Source organism: Bos grunniens, chromosome 6, assembly GCF_055505025.1.
Source record: "Bos grunniens cultivar Pamir isolate PY7600 chromosome 6, Bosgru_T2T1.0, whole genome shotgun sequence".
NCBI classification, from domain to species: domain Eukaryota; kingdom Metazoa; phylum Chordata; class Mammalia; order Artiodactyla; family Bovidae; genus Bos; species Bos grunniens.
The window spans coordinates 50,509,690-50,532,465 of record NC_141170.1 but is presented as its reverse complement, the minus strand read 5'-3'; the positions used below and the strand labels follow the sequence as shown (position 1 = coordinate 50,532,465).

The 22,776-nt window shown below is 41.3% G+C and overlaps 1 protein-coding gene across 13 annotated transcripts in view; it reads left to right on the top strand.

The window, feature by feature from the left end:
• Window positions 1-22,776, top strand: part of SPATA18 (spermatogenesis associated 18) — a 57,840-nt gene that overhangs the window by 16,939 nt on the left and 18,125 nt on the right. For 3 of the 13 annotated variants that reach the window (XM_086405779.1, XM_086405780.1, XM_086405778.1), the window contains exons 2-10: window positions 581-686; window positions 819-934; window positions 3,669-3,772; window positions 7,343-7,438; window positions 9,602-9,847; window positions 11,467-11,761; window positions 14,223-14,381; window positions 16,345-16,520; window positions 20,240-20,363. In XM_086405779.1, coding sequence (XP_086261905.1) covers window positions 581-686; window positions 819-934; window positions 3,669-3,772; window positions 7,343-7,438; window positions 9,602-9,847; window positions 11,467-11,761; window positions 14,223-14,381; window positions 16,345-16,520; window positions 20,240-20,363 — 1,422 coding nt within the window. The remainder of the gene's footprint in view (window positions 1-580; window positions 687-818; window positions 935-3,668; window positions 3,773-7,342; window positions 7,439-9,601; window positions 9,848-11,466; window positions 11,762-14,222; window positions 14,382-16,344; window positions 16,521-20,239; window positions 20,364-22,776) is intronic. The other 10 variants (XM_086405782.1, XM_086405784.1, XM_086405781.1 and 7 more) reach the window with 4 other exon arrangements.

The following is a 22,776-nucleotide window of genomic DNA, read 5'->3' as shown; positions in this document are numbered from 1 at the left end:
ACCCCTGGGCATATTACTTAACCTCTCTGGGTCTCAGTTTTCTCATCTAAAAATGGCAATGATGACAATAGTCCTCCTAATCTTCTACAGTACCTATGGTGTGGATTTTCTGAGTTTACCTACATAAAGCATGGACAGTGCCTGGCACTTAGCTGCTGCTGCTGCTAAGTCGCTTCAGTCGTGTCCGACTCTGTGCGGCCCCATAGACGGCAGCCCATCAGGCTCCACCGTCCCTGGGATTCTCCAGGCAAGAACACTGGAGCAGGTTGCCATTTCCTTCTCCAATGCATGAAAGTGAAAAGTGAAAGTGAAGTCAGTCAGTTGTGTCCAGCTCTTAGCAACCCCATGGACTGCAGCCTACCAGGCTCCTCCGTCCCTGGGATTTTCCAGGCGAGAGTACTGGAGTGGGGTGCAAGTGTGTTTTGTGAGCACACAGCAGTCTCTGCCCTGGGAGCATACCAGTGTCAGCTGGCCCTTGTGTAAAGGGATACATATGTCCATAAAGTGACACGTATGTCCACCGTGCAGTGGGTCCCAGAAGGATGAAATTGAACTGATGTCTGCCATTCTGGCTTTGCAGGCGAACTCATGTGATCAAAATCTAAATCACTGCCTTGAACTCATTGAACAAGTTGCCAAAGTGCAGGGACAACTCTTTGGGATCCTCACTATAGCAGCCCAAGAAGGTGAGAACAGCCCGTGCGTCTCCCTCTGGTTCTCCCCTCTTTGCCTTCTTTTCCTTTTCCCTTCCCTTTGCTCTGTGCCTGGGTGGATGTGGTTGGCTTTCTCTCGCTCACCTGGTCTGTGGATTCTTCCAGGAGGACATTATGATGGTGTGGAAACAATCAAATCACGCCTTTTGCCTTGGCTGGAGGCCTCCTTTACAGCTGCTTCCCTGGGAAAACCTGTGGACAGCAAGGTCCCTTCTTTACAGGTAGGGATACTAAAGGATCATCCTCAGTATTCAGCACCTGATCAGGCTCTGGGAACTCAAACATACATAAGATAAGGCTTTTTACCTAGTGAGGGTCTCAGTTCTAGTTAGGGAACTGAGACATGGGTTGGAAAGGTGAGTTTCTATTATCGTAGTATGTAGCATAATGGATTGAGTTTTCTCTTAAGACAGATCAGCATTAAAATCTCAGCCTTGCCTACTTCCTGGTGGTATGGCTTCAGTCAACTCAAGGAGCCTCTGCTTCCTCAGCTATGAAAAGGGTCTGGTGATAGTCTGTATTTGGGACATTGATGCACCCACTGTAGGCATTAAATAGTAACTTTAAAATGACAAGTTATCTCAAAAATATACAAGCAACTCCTGCAGCTCAATTCCAGAAAAATAAACGACCCAATCAAAAAATGGGCCAAAGAAATAAACAGACATTTCTCCAAAGAAGACATACAGATGGCTAACAAACACATGAAAAGATGCTCAACATCACTCATTATCAGAGAAATGCAAATCAAAACCACAATGAGGTACCATTTCACGCCAATCAGAATGGCTGTGATCCAAAAGTCTACAAGCAATAAATGCTGGAGAGGTTGTGGAGAAAAGGGAACCCTCTTACACTGTTGGTGGGAATGCAAACTAGTACAGCCACTATGGAGAGCAGTGTGGAGGTTCCTTAAAAAACTGGAAATAGAACTGCCATACGACCCAGCAATCCCACTGCTGGGCATACACATTGAGGAAACCAGAATTGAAAGAGACACATGTACCCCAATGTTTATTGCAGCACTATTTACAATAGCCAGGACATGGAAGCAACCCAGATGTCCATCAACAGACGAATGGATAAGAAAGCTGTGGTACATATACACAATGGAATATTACTCAGCCATTAAAATGAATACATTTGAATCAGTTCTAATGAGGTGGATGAAACTGGAGCCTATTATACAGAGTGAAGTAAGCCAGAAAGAAAAACACCAATATGGTATACTAATACATATATATGGAATTTAGAAAGATGGTAACGATAACCCTATATGCAAGACAGCAAAAGAGACACAGATGTATAGAACAGTCCTTTGGACTCTGTGGGAGAAGGCGAGAGTGGGATGATTTGAGAGAATAGCATTGAAACATGGATATTATCATATGTGAAACAGACCGCCAGTCCAGGTTCGTTGCATGAGACAGGGTGCTCAGGGCTGGTGCACTGGGACAACCCAAAGGGATGGGATGGGGAGGGATGAGGAACACATGTACACCCATGGCTGATTCATGTCAATGTATGGCAAAACCACTACAATATTGTAAAGTAAGTAGCCTCCAATTAAAATAAATAAATTAAAAAAAAAAAAAAAGACAAGTTAGTCACCCTGACAGGGTATCATGGGGGAGGGGAGGGGAGTCATAAGAGAAAGGGATCATTAAAAGGGGGGTGCAGCTCAGTATTCTGAAAAAGTAAAATTAAATGAATTACCTAATTGGAAACTTCCCAGATAAGAAAACTCAATCCTGGTAGACTGATCAAGAGAGTGTCATCATTTGTGGTTGATATATCGGTGGTTTCCACGCAGCAGTGGTAGTGTTTTAATAGTTGAGGACCAGACTGAAAAGAAAACACATACTTTGCTCTAAGCAGAGGCCCCCAACCTCCAGGATCTAATGCCTGATGATCTGAGGTGGAATTGATGTAATAATAATAGAAATAAAGTGCACGATAAATGTAATGCACTTGAATCATCCTGAAACCATCCCCCACCCCAGGGTCCGTGGGAAAATTGTCTTCCATGAAACTGGTCGCTGGAGCCAAAAAGGTTGGGGACCGCTGGTAAGGCACGGGTATCACTATGTCTGGATAAGCAAAACATTGGTAACCTTGATTTTCAATGGTTTTTGGATTCATATAAATTTCTTTCAAAAGATGAACCACTTAGATCAGGCTGTGTTCTAAGACCATAGCTGTGTTCTATGACCTGTTCTAAGACCAGGCTGTGTTCTAAGACCACCATAGCTGTGTTCTAAGCAAGAGGGCCTTATGAGGTAGTGGGTGAAGGATTCCTACTTAGAGATCACTTGACAGAATCCTTGTCCACCTTCTTAGGTCCTAGGTAGATTGTCCAACCTATTAGGTCTCAGTTTCCTCAGTTGCTAAATGGGAACAATGCTTTTGCTTACCTAATAGGGTCATTGTTAGAGTTAAACATGATAAGCATGGGAAAAAACTTACACGTAGGAAGTGCTCTGTAGATGTCAGTTTTCATTAAAGAAAGTTTTTATGTGGGGAAAAAAAAATCTCTTAGATTTTTACCCCCTGTAGATGTTATTCTGGGTATAAAGATGTAGAATGATATTTCGATGTCTTTTTAAAAAATCTGAGGTGTCACTTACCTGCAGTGAAAACCATAGGTTGATGAATTTTGACAAATGGATATATCCTTGTAACTCACATCCCTATTGAGATACAAAACATTTCCATTCCTTCAGCTCATTCCCTTGTGCCACTTCCCAGTTCCCTCCCTCCGCCCTTAGGGCAATCACCCTTTGGATTTTTATCACTCTAGGTTCATTATGCCTGCACGGAAAATTCACAAAAATGAAACAATACATTACATGCCCTTTTGGCTTGACTTCTTTTGTCCAGCGTAATGTTTTTGCTGTCCATGTGGCTTCATGTTTTCAGACTCTGTTTTTATTTTTTATTTTTTTATCATTCCAGGACACATTCGATAAGGACAGACATAAGGAGTCTGGTACTCGAGACATACAACAATTAGATGCTGATTTGAGTGCAACTCATAATCAACTCAACCAGGTTCAAGAGTAAGAGGAATGCAAGTTATCTTCTTTCAAAAAGAATTGCTTATTCTTAATATTTAAGTTTAAAAGGAAAATATTGGCTCATGTAAAATGTAGATATTTGCAAATACGTAACATGATGTGTGTGTGTATGAGTTGGGAGTCAGTGTCTTTGAATTTGGGGATGGGATTTCTATGTTATGATCCCTAAGACTCTGGTTCCCTTGGCTCCATTCCTGAGGTTCCTCCTTCTTCATAGGCCCACTATCAGTCCATATTTATAAAAAAGAAAGATTGTAACATGCAATTCTACCTTTGGGAAGGAAAATAAGAAAAGATGCAGATAGGAAAAGAGTGAAAGATCAGGTAAAGAGAAAAAATAAGAGAAAGAGAGAAAAAGTAAAATGAAGCAGTCTGCATCTGTCTGTCATTTAAGGTCTATGTATTCCTGACTAAGAAGCATTCAAAATTTTGGAATACTTTTGAGATACAAAAGTGTAATTTGAAAAAGTTAAGTACTGTCAGGCAATAATGGACCTCAGATGTATGCTATGTGCAAAGCCAGGGCAGCAAGCTCAAGTAATCACTGCAATGAAAATTGCAGACTTTGGGTTTGTACTTGAGGGAGACAGACAAATGTGATGCAACTGCTTTCAACTTGTCTAACAAAAATCCTTCATAAGGTGTTTCTCCCACGGCAGCATTGCTCCATGGCTGACCAGCAGAGGGCAGCAAAGGATTCTTTTGTCACTAGTTAGGGCTGGACGCAGGAGCCTGGTAGGGTGCAGTCCGTGGGGTCGCTAAGAGTTGGACACGACTAAACGACTTCACTTTCACTTTTCACTTTAATGCATTGGAGAAGGAAATGGCAACCCACTCCAGTATTCTTGCCTGGAGAATCCCATGGACAGAGGAGTGGGCGGGCTACAGTTCATGGGGTTGCAAAGAGTCTGACCGACTGAGCGACTACCATACTACACGGCGCTTACAGTGAAATACCATATGGTATTCTGCCTTGTTCTCTGCTGAGATTTCCTTCTAAGAAAACATCTCTATTGATCGATTGATTTAGTTTTGCCCAATTATAAAATTTATACACATTTCCTTCTCAAGATGCATATAATAAAAGTACAAAGGTGAAAATCACCTATTAGTTTATGCCTATTAACATTTTTCCAAGAAGGAAATGGCACCCCACTCCAGTACTCTTGCCTGGAAAGTCCCATGGATGGAGGAGCCTGGTAGACTGCATTTCATGGGGTCGCTAATAGTCAGGTACGACTGAGCGACTTCACTTTCACTTTTCACTTTCATGCACCGGAGAAGGAAATGGCAACCCACTCCAGTGTTCTTGCCTGGAGAATCCCAGGCACGGGGGAGCCTGGTGGGCTTCTGTCTATGGGGTCGCACAGAGTCGGACACAACTGAAGCGACTTAGCAGCAGTAGCAGCAGCAAAGAGGAGCCTTAACCCTGCCACTTCTTTTCTGGTTTATCATAGTTCTTTTTGTGTAAATCTTCAGTTAATTCCAAGTTCGGACTTCTGTTAGGGGCTGTGTTTGCCCTTTCAAGGGGTCTCACTGTCCTCCTCCTTCCTTAGATGGCTGTCTAGGGGTGGAGGGATGCTTTTGCACTCTCCTAGTGCTGGAGGAGAGGGGCTTTGGGTCTTGTACTTCCCTCTGGCTTCTTGCTGCCTTGGTTCTGCCTGGGCACTAGAGTCTTGTGCTGATGGATGCTGAGTTGTGGCTTGTTGGTTAGGTTTCCTGGGGCATTCAATGGCTTCTGCTGCTGCCTCTGGTTATGAGGCAAATCTTTGTGACCTTTCTGGTTCTTGACTTTAGGCAGCACCCATAGGAAGCAGGAATTCCTACCTCCTTCTCTTGTCACCATAGCTGTGTAGTTACCCATAAGAGGTATTATGGACCAAAAGCTATGACTGCTTGGATTTTTTTTTTTTAAAGCGTTTATTTGGAAATAATGTCAAATACAGAAAATTTACAAGAATAGTACTAAAAACACCCATGTACCCTTTCATAGGCCTTTTGCCCTGTTTACTTTATCATTTGTACTTATACTCTACCTGTGTGTACACTCCCCTCCCCCATTTGAAAGTTGCACACAGTAAAGTGCTTGTTTTTTCCCCTAAATTTCCTACTTTTGTTTTGGTTTAACCCACTTGTGGTTCATATTCTATTTCTTAAGGCATCAGAAATGATGGAGGCTGTTCACCCAGGTTTAATGGTAGCCAGCTCTCTCCTCCACTACTCTGTTTCCTTGTCTCTAAATCCAGGATGCTATCTACTGTGGAATGAAGGGCGCATCCAAGGAGGTTCCCAGGTCTAACCTTGCGGAGTCCAGTTTGTGTGTGACTCAGTTCCAAAGGAGCCAATTCCAATAGAATGGGGACAGGTCTGTCCAGGTTTGATGAGCCGTAGACAAGGGAAGGAAATGGCAATCCACTCCAGTGTTCTTGCCTTGAGAATCCCAGGGACAAGGGAGCCTGGTGGGCTGCTGTCTATGGGGTCGCACAGAGTCGGACACGACTGAAGCGACTTAGCAGCAGCAGCAGCAGACAAGGGAAGACCACTAGATTTTATGCTGGGACTCTGGTTAGAAACCCCACCTGTTCTCATTTCCTGTGTCCAATCTATTGGAGGATCCAGTGGAATCTACCTCCTAAACATCTCCTGCACATGGTCCTTTCTATACTGCTACTGCTGCTCTCAGTCAAACCTCTGTAAGCTCTCACCTCAGTTGCCTTCCAACTGGCTCCCCGGGTCTGTTCTTGCTCTACTACCATCCATTTTCCACACAGGAAATAGAAATATATTTTTATTATAGCAAGTAACTCCCCCACATCCAGCTTAAAGCCTCTTAGCCACCCCTTTTTGTACTTAGAAAAAAAATTCTAAATTCCTTCTTGGAGCTCTCCCAGCCCTGTGTGATCTGACCCTACCTCTCGCTCCACCCTCATCTCATGCCAGGCTACCCTCATCCAGTCTTCCCTCTGCAGGAAAATTGTCCTTGATTAGTGGTGGAAGTCAGAGGCAGGAGGGAGGAACACATGAGATACTTGGTAGTTGAGTGTAATTGTGGAATACTTTCTTTATAGGTAGGCAAATAAATTTTTTATATTTAGTAACTCCAGGAAAATTAAGTCAAATACAATGCTACAGTGCAAAATAATAAGAATAGGTATTAATGTATTACAGAAAAATGGGGATTTTATAGAGAGAAGCAACCTGGGGATTTACTGTAATTAGAGAAGATGAATTAGGAGGATGAGATGAAGAGATTGAACAAGTTTCTTTGAACTTTACATTCTAATATCAGTAATTATTATGTAGTCTTGTAGGGGTAGTAGCACTGAAATTTCTTTGTGTTTGACATTGAGGAAAGATGCTAGCACGTTTTTGCATACCAGTGTGACATATTATTTTTAATATCATCTGATTGAATGCAGATGTATTATAATTTGTTCTTGTTTATGTTGAATTTATAGCATATGGCAAAAGTTCCCAAGAGAAACTATGCCTTGATTTAAAAAGTCTGCCAGTTTTGGAAAGTCTGTCTTTAGTTACTGATTTCTCTTACAGTATGGCTGAGACTGAAAAGACTCTTGAAGAACCCAAGAACAGATCTGCCATATCCCTTTTGGCTGCAGAGGAGGAAATAAATCAGCTAAAAAAGCAGTAAGAAAAAAAAAAATGACAGGATTATTGCAGGCTGCTAATTAATCTTTGAATTTAGCTTTTTTGGTGCTCCATGACAATACAAAAGAATCTGTCCACAAAGAGGAGAGGCAGCAATATTTTTATTAATATTTTATATACTTTTCTTATTACAAAAGCAGTCAGTTCAGTTCAGTTCAGTCTCTCAGTCATGTCCAACTCTTTGTGACCTCATGGACTGCAGCATGCCAGGCCTCTCTGTCCATCACCAACTCCTGGAGCTTACTCAAACTCATGTCCATTGAGTCAGTGATGCTATCCAACTATCTCATCCTCTGTTGTCCCCTTTTCCTCCCGCCTTAAATCTTTCCCAGCATCAGTGTCTTTTCAAATGAGTTAGTTCTTTGCATCAGATGGCCAAAGTATTGGAGCTTCAGCTTCAGCATCAGTCCTTCCAATGACTATTCAGGACTGATTTCCTTTAGGATTGACTGGTTTGATCTCTTTGCAGTCCAAGGGACTCTCAAGAGTTTTCTCCAACACCACAGTTCAGAAGCATCAGTTCTTTGGTGCTCAGCTTTCTTTATAGTCCAACTCTCACATCCATACATGACCAGTGGAAAAACCGTAGCTTTGACTAGATGGACCTTTGTTGGCAGTGTCTCTGCTTTTTAATATGCTGTCTAGGTTGGTCATAGCTTTTCTTCCAAGGAGCAAGTGTCTTTTAATTTCATGGCTGCAGTCACCATCTGCAGTGATTTTGGAGCCCAGGAAAATAAAATCTGTCACTGTTTTCCATTGTTTCCCCATCTACTTGCCTATCTACTATAGAAAATCTTCAAAGCATAGCAGAAAGGAACCAAAAACCTCTCATAATTCCAGAGCCAGTTCACTGTCACCACTGGCTATTTCTTCCAATTAGTTCATTAAAAATAAAGACAACAAAATATAAGTATACAGTTGTGGACCCATTTTTTCATTTAATATTTTTTTCTATTACCAAGAAAAAATAAAGCAGAGCTTAGTTTTAAATAGATCCATCATATTTCCTTATTTATTTCCCTAATATTAAATATTTACTTTGATGCCAATTTTCAACATTAGAAATAATTTTTGTGGCAAATCTTAGTTTAAATTTCAGATTGTTAGTCTCTAAAGATAAATTTCTAGAAGGGGAAAATAAACAGTGATCCTTTAAGGTTATACTTTTTAAAATCTTAACTTTGATTTTTTTCCCCCAAAAGAGCAGTTGTAGTAAAATACATATATACACATTTCTACTGTCTTCATACATGTTCCAATTGTTCTGATTTCTTAAGGAACATCCATAAATTTTAGCTTGGAGCACGTCTTTGTTTTCCACTTCTAACTCCCCTCTCATCATCGTTTCAATCTCTTATTTTTCTAGCTGATAAAGCTTCTCAAATTCTTTATCTCCTATTACTCAGCAATTCCTATAGCACCTACTCTGTTCTTCACTGTTTCTAGGGCAGCGTTTAGTTCTGCTACTGCATTTTCAGTTCTTCTGTATCCTCTTTAATCTTGCCCCTTCCCTTTTCTTCTAACACCATTGTCATTTTCATCACACCATGTTCTCTTCTTATGACTTTTTCTCCCTGGGTATGATGGTCACTCTTTGTATGTAATGAGGATGCCCATTTTATTTCTAAAGCTTTGCTCCTTTCTGTAGTACATTATTTTTATAGGTCCACACATCTGCTTAGTGCTGTGGATGTTATTCAATTTCCAGTGAAGTTTCTCCCACACCTAGCCCCCCACATTCTGAAGCACTAGTAAGAATAGATCATGTCTTGACCAGCTTCAGGAGTAGGTTTTGGAGGTCACTTGCTTCCAGAGTTTAGTGCAGTGAAGCCATCCAATATAGAGTAGGATGACTCTGCTTTGCCTCTGCAAGGATTTCATGACTCTGCCCACAGCTTTGGCTAGAAGATTTGCACATCTATCTTTTCTTCAGGAACTTTCCCATGCAAGCTGCAGACACGGTGTGGTTCCCTGACCCTGGCAATTCTGTTAATTTGTTCTTGTTCCTATTTCCATGAGTTTTCCAAGGCAGTAATGGCACACTAAATAGAGTAGCCTCATTAAGTATGCCAATTGCAGTTTATCACCTTTCCTCCGTCTCTACCTCTCTCTCTCTTCTTTCAAACCTTTGTTTCTGTTTAGGCTTAAATCTCTTCAAGCCCAGGAAGAATCTCGCCACAGAAACTCAGATCGTAGGAGATCAGAGAAGCGGGGCTCCGAGCGTAGGAGAGTGGAGCTGCGGGGCTCAGAGCAGCGGGTCTCTGACCTGGACAGGAGGAGCGCAAACCAGCGGAACGCAGAAGCTGTGTGCGATTATGAGAAACAGCTCCGAACACTGAAGGACGAGATAGCGGTTCTGTCTGCTGAAAAATCTGTACTCCAAGGAAGGTCTGACAAACTTTCACAGATCTTTTCACTTAAGCCCCTTTTTGCCAAGTTAGTGATCAAAGCCTGGCTCAGTAAAGGAAAAAACAAAAGTAAAATGATATCCTGAACCCAAACCCCAACAGTATGGAAAATTTTGAACTGTAGAGGGCTGGTTTCTCTAACTGCTCCCTTCCAGAGAAAATACCTCCTGGATTTACAATACTTGGGCACTAATTAATTTTGGACTGACATCGAAGCTTATGGAATGGAACTGAGATGTGCAAAGGAAAGCTTGTGGCTTGAAACCAGATTTGAGTGCCTATAATGCAAAAGGCAGTACTCCTGTTGAAACACTTGATGGCTGTGTTGAAACACTGTTCATGATAGGAGGATCCTGTTCTCTGAGTCCTAGGAGTCCTCTCTCCAGAGATAACCCACCATCACTTTACTGCCAGGCATTTCCTTTTTACATCTCACTTTGTCAGGTGTGGTGGGTAGGTAAGGGAATGTGAAATTGCCTCTACTGATGGACAAGATGTTAAGAAAGGTCATTCAGTGTTAAGTATGTTTCTCTGCCTTTTCTTGTGCTCTTTAACACTTCCCTCTTCCCGGCCAGCCCCACAGTGTGCCCAGATTCAGGCTAACATCAAAGCCACGCCTACCCCAGCTCTCCATGTCCTTAAATGTCACCTTAATCTTTCATTTTGGGGAATCGCTCCATCAGTGTGGTGCAGGTGCCAGCTGGTACTAGCTCCTGGGGACCGATTCTGTGCATTTTTACTTAACTCCAGGTTCAGTGACATCACATGAATAGTTTGAAATTGCCTACAGTGAGAGTGTTGCACTGTGGAAATTGGCAAACACTATAAATGAAGCCCCCCCCCCCCACCTCCACCTTCCACCTTCAGAGAGGCTGCTTTGCACTACCTTTTGCCCCACCTTTTGCCCCATAGTTCCTTCCACAAAACTTTCCCTTAGGATTAGCTAGTCTGATCATTTATTATGTACTTGATAGCAATATATAATACCTTTCACTGACACAATGCTTTTCGATTCCCCAAGTACCTCCCCATATTCTTCCAACCCCCACCACCATCCTAAAATAGGGCACAAATTATGTAGGTGAAAATGGAGGATCTGGAGAGGAGACATGACTGCAAATGGTTTCATTGTTATAGAAGGAAAACACATTTTCTTTCTCATTGTTCAATCTGTTTATCTCATTTTATACCAGAAAGCTCAGTGATGTGTCAGTCGCCCAAGGTCAGGGTGCGAAATCTGACTTCTTTAACTCTGGCTCTTGCTAGCTGTGTTACTCTAGGGCAGCCCTCCTAGTGTTTATGAGCCTCAACCTCCTCATCTGTAAAATGACCAGCAATCAATGGTGACCTTACCTGGCTGTTTGAAGGGTAAACTGATGTGCTGAGTGAGTGAAAGTGAGTTATAAATTCTAATGCATCAGGCAAATATAGAGTACTGTTTTTCCTTTGAGGAGACACAGTGCCTCTCACCGGGAGCTGCTCTCCTTGCCTCTGCCTCCGGTGGCTTCTGGTTTATGGGGAGAGAAGCAGCTGGAGTGTAGGAACAGAAGGGAGGAGGGAATCGGAGCAGTTCCTTGCCTGATTCCTGCTCACCAACAGGTCCGCCAGGAGCAGGTCTCCTAGTCCTGCTCCTTGCAGCCGCAGCCACAGCCACAGCCGCAGCCACAGCCGCAGCCACAGTCACAGCCGAAGCAGATCCACCAGCCCCTCCTCTGCCAAGGCCAGGACCCCGTCCCCGAATCGCGCCAAACTGTCCAGCGTGGCGCGCAAAGCCGCCCTGCTGTCCCGGTTCAGCGATGCCTATTCCCAGGGCCGCCTGGATGCACAGTGCCTGCTGCGGCGCTGCATCGACAAAGCCGAGACGGTGCAGCGGATCATCTACATCGCGACTGTGGTAAGTGAGCCTCGCGATAGGTCGCTGCGCTTCCGTGGTTCCTGTGCAAAGCGGGCAGGAAAACCTGGATAACCTCAACAGGACACTCAAGAAGACTCGTAGGGCCTGAGATCACCGAAGGAGGGTGGGCTTCCGTTTCTTCCCTCCCTTCTTTCCTCTTTGCTCTCTTCTTCTGTTTTTTCTTTTTCTCTCCTTCCTTCTTACTTTCCTTCCATCCACTTATTACAAATATTTGCAATGAATTATTTTTCACACTAAGTAACCTTTTCTTATGGGCTTACCTGGTGGTTCAGTGGTAAAGAGCCCATCTGCCAATGGAGGTTTGATCTCTGGGTAGGGGAGGATCCCCTGGAGAAGGAAATGGCAACCCACTCCAATATTCTTGCCTGGGAAATCCCATGGACAGAGGAATCTGGAGGGCTACAGCCCATGGGGTTGCAAAAGAGTTGGACACAACTTAGCAGCTAATCAAGAACAAACATTTGATTGGTTAGCTTCCATTCTTAGATAAATCAAAAGGCTCTGAATATGTTAATTCTTTTATTTAATGAAGAGCAGTTACTGAAATTGCTAATATAACAGCTATTTGAATATGGAAAATTAAGGAGTGCTTATATATAATCTTCAGTTCTATGGGTACCATATTGAGATACTAAGAGCCTGTTATGAGAACAATTAAATGCTGGAGTCCAGCTCCAGCAGCCAGGGAGTCAACCTGAAGAGATGAACGGTGTTGGCGATGAGGCAGCCTCTCAGTTTTCTTCTGGACTGCCTGTTTATTTCAAGTTTAAGATTCTCTTTTATACTTTTACAAAAACATTAGGCCAGAGGTTTGACATTTTCAGTTCCCCCTCTTCCAGATTTATTATCTCCATAAATTATTGTTGCTCTTCAAACAGAGTTCCTGCTTCAGTGATTCTCTTGGAATCAGCCTTATCATCTATTATCTGCCTCCTCTAATGTGTCCTATAGTTAACTTGTGATTACATTGTAACTCATGCTACATTCCTCAGTTTACTACTTATCTTCCTAAATCCTGTTTGCCCCTAACATCCTTGAGCTCACTATCTCTTAGAAAGGCTTCTAGCTATAGTGTTTCTAAAAATTCCTAACTTCTATAAACTATAGTAAAATATGCTAACTTTACAACATTCCTTAAATCTTTAACTTCTGTTTTAATTATTTCTAAGCCCTAAATTCAGTAAACTCCTTTGCCATAAACATTTTCCTCACAAATAGGCTTCAGATAGCAATCCCTCCCATGGCCTCAAGCTACAGCCTATATGCTCATCCTGGAACCCTCTTTTGTAAGTCTTTGAACAAATGTCAATGATTAACTTTATGAATTATTTTCTGAGCACAGCTGCAGAAAGCTTTGTGCCTTCTCATGCTCCTCTCAAGAACAATAAGCACCTTAATATTCCTTTTCAGTCAACTCAGCTGAGGAGAGGAAAAGACAAGTCAGAATTACAAGGCCTAACTCCTTCATCCCGGGTCCGTGCCTGTGGAATGAGGAGGGGGTCTAGGGCCATGCCTCCATTTTGTCAGTAATGCCTAATGCAGCTCCCGACAATTAAATATTACAAAACAAAACAAAATATTGATGTAAGAGAAGAATTATCAGAATCTTTTGAATTTTATCCTATGTTTATTATATATTAGGAGTCAGCAAACTATGACCCCTGGGCCGTATCTGGTTCTGGCCTGTAATTCTAAGAGAAATACCACCCAGGAGCTATTATACAAGGATACTCTTACATTTTAAAGGATTGTTTAAAAAAAAAAAATAGTGACAAAAGCATTTGGACCCACAAAGCCTAAAATGCTTACCATTTGGCTTCTTACAGAAAAAAGTTTGCCAAGCCCTGGGTTATATAGTTAAAAATCACATACTGACTTGTTAAAAGTTCTGTAATTGTAGAGGCCATATCTTTCATGCATAATTGAGGTTTTCCTATGCCTGCTACATAACAGATATTAAATAAATATGTTTTGAATCAATATCTGCCAGGAAACATGCCAGATGCTCAATATGTATCTTTGTATGACATGACCACTAGATTGATCACTTTCTCTTATTTCTTGACTAGTAATACGATCATGCTGTGGGGACAAAGCATCAACTGGCATACTTCAAGTATTTATGTAACCACAGGTGATTTTATTTCCTTGAATGCCTGCATTGTCCTGCTTCTTGAAATCAGGGTTATCAGAACAATGGTCAATGGTCTCAAAATTAGTGAATATAGATAATCTAATAGATGATGGATAGAAATGTATTTATGCACTTTCCAAAATTTAGTTGTGTATTTTCCCCCAGATTAAAAATAGTTTTGACTGCAGGGTTTAGTTTTCAGAAGTCCAATATGATGCTGAATTTTTTTGGTATTCTTTCTTTGTTCCTTTGGACCTCTTTACTCCTCTCCTCCCACCAAATACATGGGCTGTATTTTATGTGCAGGAGGCGTTCCATGTGGCCAAAATGGCGTTCAGACACTTCAAGATCCGTGTGAGGAAATCACTGACGCCATCTTGTGCGGGGTCAAATGACTTTGAGGATGCTGTCTCGGATTATATCATCTGTCATCTTGATCTATATGATTCCCAAAGCAGTGTTAATGTAAGTGTTGGGTCTTTTATTGGGACTGGTTTGCTACAGCTGCTGCATTGAATACTAATAACTCAGAAGTCCATCCAGTGCTTACTATCACTTCTGATAGTTTATGGTGAACGATGTCGGATTTGTGATCTCTGAAGAAGATTTAACTTTGGGACCAGGGAGCAGGCTTGATCACTCAAGAACTTTGGTGTAGCAGAGTTTTATTAAAGTATGAAAATGGACAGAGAAAGCTTCTGACATAGACATCAGAAGGGGGATGGAGAGTGCCCTCCTCGCTAGTCTTAGCAAGGCCTTATATACTTTTATCAGACCCACTCCCACAACATACATCTTAAATTGGGTTTTCCAATTGTCGTGTATGGATGTGAGAGTTGGACAATAAAGAAAACTGAGTGCCGAAGAATTGATGCTTTTGAACTGTGGTGTTGGAGAAGACTCTTGAGAGTCCTTTGGACTGCAAAGAGATCCAACCAGTCCATCGTAAAGAAAATCAGTCCTGAATATTCATTGGAAGGACTAATTCTGAAGCTGAAACTCCAATACTTTGGCCACTTGATGAGAAAAACTGACCCATTTGAAAAGACCCTGATGCTGGGAAAGATTGAGGGCAGGAGGAGAAGGGAATGACAGAGGATGAGATGGTTGGATGGCATCACTGGCTCAATGGACATGAGTTTGAGTAAGCTCCAGGAATTGTTGATGGACAGGGAAGCCTGGCGTGCTGCAGTCGATGGGGTTGCAAGGAGTCAGACACGACTGAGCGACTGAATTGAAATGAATTGAACTAGACCCACTCCCACAGTATACAAGTTTTAAGATAACAAGATTAGTCAGAGGGTTCTTGTTAAGGAGAAACATATCCTTGAATAAGATACATTGTTATATTGACTAAGACAAAGCAAAGTAGAAAAAAAATGTTTGTCCTTTTCTCCTCCTTGAGAGTCTCAGACCCTTTGTTCCCTCCTCAGGAGCCCCAGACTTCTTATCAACCTGCCTAGGGATTGACTCTCTCACTTCTACATAATGGAAAAGCAGGAATGAGCAGCATCCAATGTGCTTTATAGAACCAGTCATTATTGGCTGTTTCTTTCTTAGACATTTTATGGGGAAACTATTTTGAGCTTTGTAGTTCTATTCTTCAGACAGGCCCTTAAGGTTGGAAGACAGAGTATCATAGTGCTTAAGAGCAATGATTTTGGGAAAGATAGCTATGGATTTGCATCCTGGCTCTGCGCAGACACTTACTAGCTGTGTGACCTTGCTCATTTACTTTTCTGTACTTAGATTTTCTAATCCTTAAGTGGGAGCAACAATGGTCATGAGCCCACAGAGTTTGTGAGAGGATTAAATGAAAGGAAGCAGGTAATTTTCTTAGCAAAAAAAACTCTCAGTAAGAGCAAGATTATAATTGTTGGGCTTCCCAGGTGGCTCAGCGGCAAACTCTGCCTGCCAATGCAGGAGTTGTGGGTTTTATCCCTGGGTCAGGAAGTTCCCCTGGTGGAGGAAATGGGAACCCACTCCAGTATTCTTGGCTTGAAAATCCCATGGCAGGCTACAGTCCATGGGTCTCAAAGAGTCAGACACGACTGAGTGACTGAGGCTGAACGATTATAATTGGTATTATTATAGATTATGAACGAGGCAGAGTTTTGTGCTGGTAGTTGTATAACTTGCCCAGAATAGAAAAATAGTAGGAAATAATAAATAAAAGCTATTAAGAGTTTTTACTTTAGTTTTCTGGGATGACTTTCTTGGCTTTTAGTATGCCATTTGTCCTCTGTCATCTCTCCTCCTCTCTGTTAAGGAGTCTTACTCCTTTCAGCACATACACTCCTTTTCTAGTTTAGCTTATTTTCACTCATGTGCCCTTTTCCCACCTCCCATCAGTCATAACAACTTTAGGGATTGTCAGTGTATCTTTCACAGGTTCGTAACAAGATGATGCCATCTTTTTGTTTTTCAGGATGTGATCCGAGCCATGAATGTCAATCCCAAGATTTCATTCCCTCCTGAAGTTGACTTTTGCCTCCTCAGTAACTTCATCCAGGAGATATGTTGCATTGCCTTTGCAATGCAGACTTTAGAACCACCCCTGGATATTGCATTTGGGGCCGATGGAGAAATTTTTAATGATTGCAAGTAAGAGGCATAGAAGCAGAAGTTAAGGGATTCTTTATAAATAAACGATATTGTCTTTATTTCCTGGGAACAATTCAGGGAAAAGAACTCTGGGTGGGGAAGTCAACAGATATTACCTGATTTCCAAGCCCTGCCATATACTTCTCTGCACTACAGAGTGGGGCCCTCTCCTGGGGTCATTTTCCTTCTCGGTCAAATGTGATTCAGAGGAGACCTTATGATTTCCATTGAGTATATTGGTTTTGGGGAGAACTAAGGAGCACCTGGACTCTGGAACACTTTAAAAGAAAAGTGCTATGTAAATACAAATATGCATTACTTTTTATTGTCTAAAATTTTTTATAGAGGTATAATTGACATTTAGTGTTATATTAGTTTCACTTCTACAACATGATTCTATATTTGTATATATTGTGAAATGATTACCGTGAAAAGTCTACTTAACGTCTGTCACCATACATAGTTACAAAAATTTGTTTCTTGCAATGAGAACTTTTAAGATCTATTCTCTAAGCAACTTTCAAATTTGCAGTACAGTATGATTAACTATATTGTTAACAATTATACATCTGCATGACTTATTTTGTAACTGAAAGTTTGTACTTTTGACCTCTCTAACCCATTTCGCACACCCCCCACCTCTGACAACCACTAATCTGTTTTTTTGTATCTGTGAGCTTGGTTTTTGTTTGTTTTAGATTCCACGTATAAGTAAGATTGTATGATATTTGTCTTTCTCTGTCTGACTTATTTCATAATGCCTTTTGGGTTCATCCATGTTGTCTCAATTGGCAAGATTTTGTTTTCTTTTTTATAGCTAAATAGTATACCATTGTATATATACTACAACTTCTTTAACCATTAATCCATCAATGAACAGTTAAGTGTCCATCTTGGCTATTGTAAATAATGCTGCAGTGAACATGGGGATGCATGTATCTTTTAAAGTTAGAGTTTAGTTTTCTTTGGATAAATATCTAGAAGTGGAATTCCTGGATCATATGGTAATTCTGTTTTTAGTTTTTTGAGAAACCTCCATATAGTTTTTCATAATGGCTATACCAATTTACATTCCCATCAATAGGGCACAAGGATTCCCTTTTCTCCACATCCTTGCCAGCACTTCTTATCTTTTTGATAACAACTCTTCTAACAGGTGTGAGGTGATAGCTCATTGTGATTTTGATTTCTCTGTGATTAATGATGTTGAATATCTTTCCATGTATCTGTTGGCCATCTGTATATCTTCTTCGGAAAAATGTCCATTCAGATCTTCTGCCTAACTACTGAGAAGTATTCACCCATTTTAGTCTACATACCTGCTGTAACATGCTGTCTCTTGGGGGCACTGTGGCCTGTCCTCCTGGATGGCTGTGAGCTCAGACTGGAGTCCCTAATAATGACTGAATTTATTTGGTTCTACCCTAGGGTTTCACAGAACAAGACTAAACCCTTTTTTGTTTGTTTGTTTTTATTCTTACCCTGATAGCCTTTCACACATTTGAAATCAAATACTCATCCTCTCCAGCCTCATGGTTTTAGATTTTTTTCATTTGAAGGGATTTTTGAGACCTCACATTTAGACTGGTTCTCTTGGTCTGTGCTCCATGTTTGTCTGAGTATTCCTTAAAAAAAAAGAGTGTCCACACTTACATATATACAATGGAATATTGCTCAGTCATAAAAAGGAACACATTTGAGTCAGTTCTAAAGAGGTGGACGAATCTAGAGCCTGTTATACAGTGAAGTAAGTCAGAAAAAGAAAAGCAAATACCATACACTAATGCATGTATATGGAATCTAGAAAGATGCCACTGATGAACCTGTTTGCAGGGCAGCAGTGGAGATGCAGACATAAAGAACAGACTTACGGACAAGGGTGGGGTGGGGGGGGGAAGGAGAGGATGAGATGAATGGAGAGAGTAGCATAGAAGCATATACACTACCATATGTAAGATAGAGAGCCAGTGGAAATTTGCTATATGACTCAAGGTAAATGAGGCTCAAACTGGGGCTCTGTAACAACCTAGAGGGGTGGGAAAGGGTGGGAGGTGGGAGGGAGACTCAAGAGGGAGGGGACATATGTATACCCATGGCTAGTTCATGTTGATGTATGGAAGAAATCAAACCAATATAGTAAAGCAATTATCCTTCAATTAAAAGTAAATACAAATTTTAAAAAGTGTCCACATTGAACGTAAACCCCAAGTTTGAACTAACCAGAATAGAGGGGCTATTACCATTTTTATCCTCCATTAAGTCTTCTAATTTATAGTAGCTTTTCTTTTCTTTTTTTTCCAGCCATAGAACACTGTTGGCTCATTTTGAGTTCAACTAAAACCTGTTTTTAAAAATTTTTTTATTTTTACTGTGATTGAGCCAATCATCTGTGCAGTTACATGCTTTTTATTTGTTAAAAATTTATTTTTAATTGGAAGACAATTGCTTTACGATATTGTGTTGGTTTCTGCCATATATCAACATGAATCAGTCATAGGTATACATATGTCCCCTCCCTCCTGAACCCAGTTACATGCTTTTTAGACTCAACTGTAGGACCTCATATATGTCCACATTATGTTGTTATCTTAGTAGATTTAGCTTATAGTTCCAACCTCTTGAACTGTTTTCTTGATACAGTCATCTGTTTCTTTTTCCCTACCCACTCCCCACCTTTGAACATTTTTCCTGTATTTCATGGGAGTCATTGATGAACATGTTGACTTACCCCAGGGTTGAGAGAGAGGGAGAGAGAGAGCACAAGCAAGCGAGCCCTGGGCACCTTCATTCTCGTTGACTCATTAACTACCCATTTTGGACATGGGTAGTTGGACATGTAGTTTGGACTACATGTAGTCCAACATGGTAGTTTGGACATGATTATTGAACCAGTGTCTAATCCACCTACTTAAGTTAATCATCCACCTATATTTTTCTTATTTTGTCCACAAAGATAACACAAGAAATCTTGTAGGTGGCTTATGGGACTTCAGATGCTCTCCATCTCTAGCATTTCCCTGAATTACAATTCTTGTAATCCTGAGTAGGAACAAGATTAGTCTGACATGATTTGAGTTTTTGTTGTTGTTATTGTTAATTTTTTCCCCACTTTTAAAAAATTTTTTTAACTTTACAATATTGTATTGGTTTTGCCATATATCAACATGATGTTAATTTTTTAATTGAAATATAGTTGATTTGCAGCGTTGTGTTAGGGTTGCTCCGTTATGCAATGGATGGCACATTGGACTTCCACAATGTTGTATTAATTTCTGCTGTACAGCACAGTGATTCAATTATACATATGCATTTACATTTTTTAAAAATATTCTTTTCCAGATGGTTATCATAGGGTGTTGAATATAGTTCCCTGTGCTATACAGTAGGACACTGTTGTTTATCCATCTAAATATACTATTTTGCATCCGCTAACAGCAGCCTCCCGCTCCACCCCTCCCCCAACCTCCTCCCTCTTGGCAACCCCAGTCTGTTCTCTATGACATGACTTTTTCTTAGTGAGCTCATGTTGGGTCCTTGTTATAACTGGTTCCTATTCTAGGAGCCCACAACTGTCTCTTTAATAATAGAATCGGAATCCATATTTATCCAGGTTTGAGCAGAATAAAAGATGAGAATTTTACACTGATGACCCTCCCCTCCCGGTTAGGTTACATAACTGCTTAACCTCTCTTTCTTGTTCTTTTGTGTGTTCATAACAGGTACCGTCGAAGCTATGACTCTGATTTCACGGCTCCCTTGGTCTTCTATCATGTGTGGCCCGCTCTCATGGAGAATGACTGTGTCATCATGAAGGGAGAAGCTGTCACCAGGAGAGGGGCTTTTGTACGGTGGCCTTGTGTAGTGACAATTCATCCCAAGTGTTTGATTCACAAGTTCGAGAACGTTTAAAAACCCAAAGATTGTATAAGAGAAGTTCATAAGGGTTGTTTGATAAGATTTCATACAAAGGAGAGGAATGGGACTGGTTGTGAAAAAACAGATTCTTTTCTTTGACTCATGAGTCTTCAGAATTTCCTGGCAGTCTTTTCTTTGTCTATTGCTTTATTTGTAAGATGGAGGTGGTTTAGTTGCTAAGTCATGTCTGACTCTTTACCACCCCATGGCCCACCAGGCTCCTCTGGGACATCCCAGGCAAGAATACTGGAGTGGTTGCCATTTCCTCCTCCAGGGGATCTTCCCGACCCAGGGATTGAACCCACATTTCCTTCCTTGGCAGGTCATTCTTTACCACTGAGCCACCTGGAAAGCCTCTTTATAAGATAGAACTGGTTCTAGTTGCCTTCTTCATCTTATAAATAGTATGCTATTATAAAGGCAAAGCCTTCGAGCTCACCTGTTGGAGGCATTCTATAATTCTAAGCATTTAAAAGTGATTGATTAACTTTCAGAACACGGTCAAATTTTATCGACAGTTCTCTGTTTGGAAATATGTCCTGTTTGGAACGTGTCCTGTTTTTCTCTCCTTTGTATGATGTGTAAGGAGGGGAGGGATGGAGAAAAAGAGGGCAGAGGAGGTGGGGAGAGAGTAGTCAATCAGTTTCCTATATACATCAGCTGTAGAATGCTTTGAACATGTCAAATAATTGGAAAGCCTTCAAAGTGGAATATTAGGTATGCAAGTGTGTGAACATGTGTGTGCTAAGGTGGGGAATGGGTGTTGGAACTGGTTGCTGTGGATGCTTGGATATTCAGCACGTTTCCCATTATGGAGTTTTACCCTGCCCTTCCTAGAAGGAGGTAAGTGAATTCTGGAGAGAAGCTCCTGGGTCCAGAGCAAAGCCACCATCTGAGTGGTCTCAGTTCCTGTTCTCTTTGACTTGGAGAAGACAGGAAGTGTTTCATGGCAGCTTTTCACATGCAGAGCGTGAGAAGCAGAGTAGTATATTTTAAAAGAACTTAAGAAAAGGGTTTTTGCAGCTTAAACATCTCACTAGAGCAAATAGTATCTCAGTGAACTATTCTGTGCTATGGAAACTGAGGCTGTAGAAATTGGTTGTGTTGACTTGAGAATTGCACATGCTCACATGAAGTAAGCTCATAAAACTGCTTCTTGCCCTTAAAACAATCACTCTTTGTTAAGAAACTCTTAATGTAGACTGTCTGCAGTATAGTTTGGAAGGGGAGGAGCCACTATTTCTATGTTCTACATCAAATAGCAATTGCCTTTTAACTTCCTTTGTCTCTCTCCTTAAGTGCACCATCAGTATTTACCCAAGTTGAAACTCCCAAACTTAAAGAAAATACCCTAAAATCAAAAGCAGAAAAGGAAAGAGTTGAATGAAAGGATCTGATAAGAAGACTTTGACTAGTAAAATCTCATTGTAGAAAATAGAGTTTTCTTTTTTGAGCCTTGATTTAGTTAGAGAGTAGAAGGTCCACAGTGGTGATTCACTCATGCACTCACTCATTAATTCATTTTATTTGGTAGTTGTTTATGACCCAAGCACTCTGTTTAGGTGCTTGGGATCCAGCAATGAACAAAACAGCCGCAAATTCCTGCCCACACGGAGCTTAGTCTCCAACACTTGGAAACTTGAGCGTAATTTCTAACAGCTTTTGCATCAAAACAGAGTTCTGTTGTAGGAACGGGGACCCCTTCCAGGGCCTGAAACTGGGCTCTTGTCTAACACTCAGAAATGAATTGTCCGAGGAGACACATGAGTTGACAAAGCAAGAGATTTTATTGGGAAAGGGCACCCGGGTGGAGGGCAGTAGGGTAAAGGAACCCAGGAGAAAAGCTCTGCCATGTGGCTCACAGTCTTGGGTTTTATGGTGATGGGATTAGTTTCCAGGTTGTCTTTAGCCAATCATTCTGACTCAAGAGTCTTTCCTGGAGGTGCAAGCCTTGTTCAGCCAAGAACAAGGATGGATGCCAGAGAGGAGGATTCTGGGAGGTGGTCGGACATGTGGTGTCTCCTTTTGACCTTTCCCAAACTCTTCCATTTGGTGGTGGCTTATTAGCTCCATGTTCCTTACCAGGACCTCCTGTCATAAAACAACTCATGCAATCAATCTAAAAAACCAATCAATCTAAAAATAAAAAATAAAAAAGTCACAAACCCTGCAGCCCTCACCCCAAATGTTTCTAGGGACCAGAGATGACCATCCTGTTAGGTCTCCTGTTTGGCCCCTTTCTATTTCATCTCTGAGAGGAGCCAACAGTTTTGAACTAAATTGCTGCTATTACAAGGGTGAATGCTGGTTTTAGGCAAAAAATACCTTGACTTAGATCAGG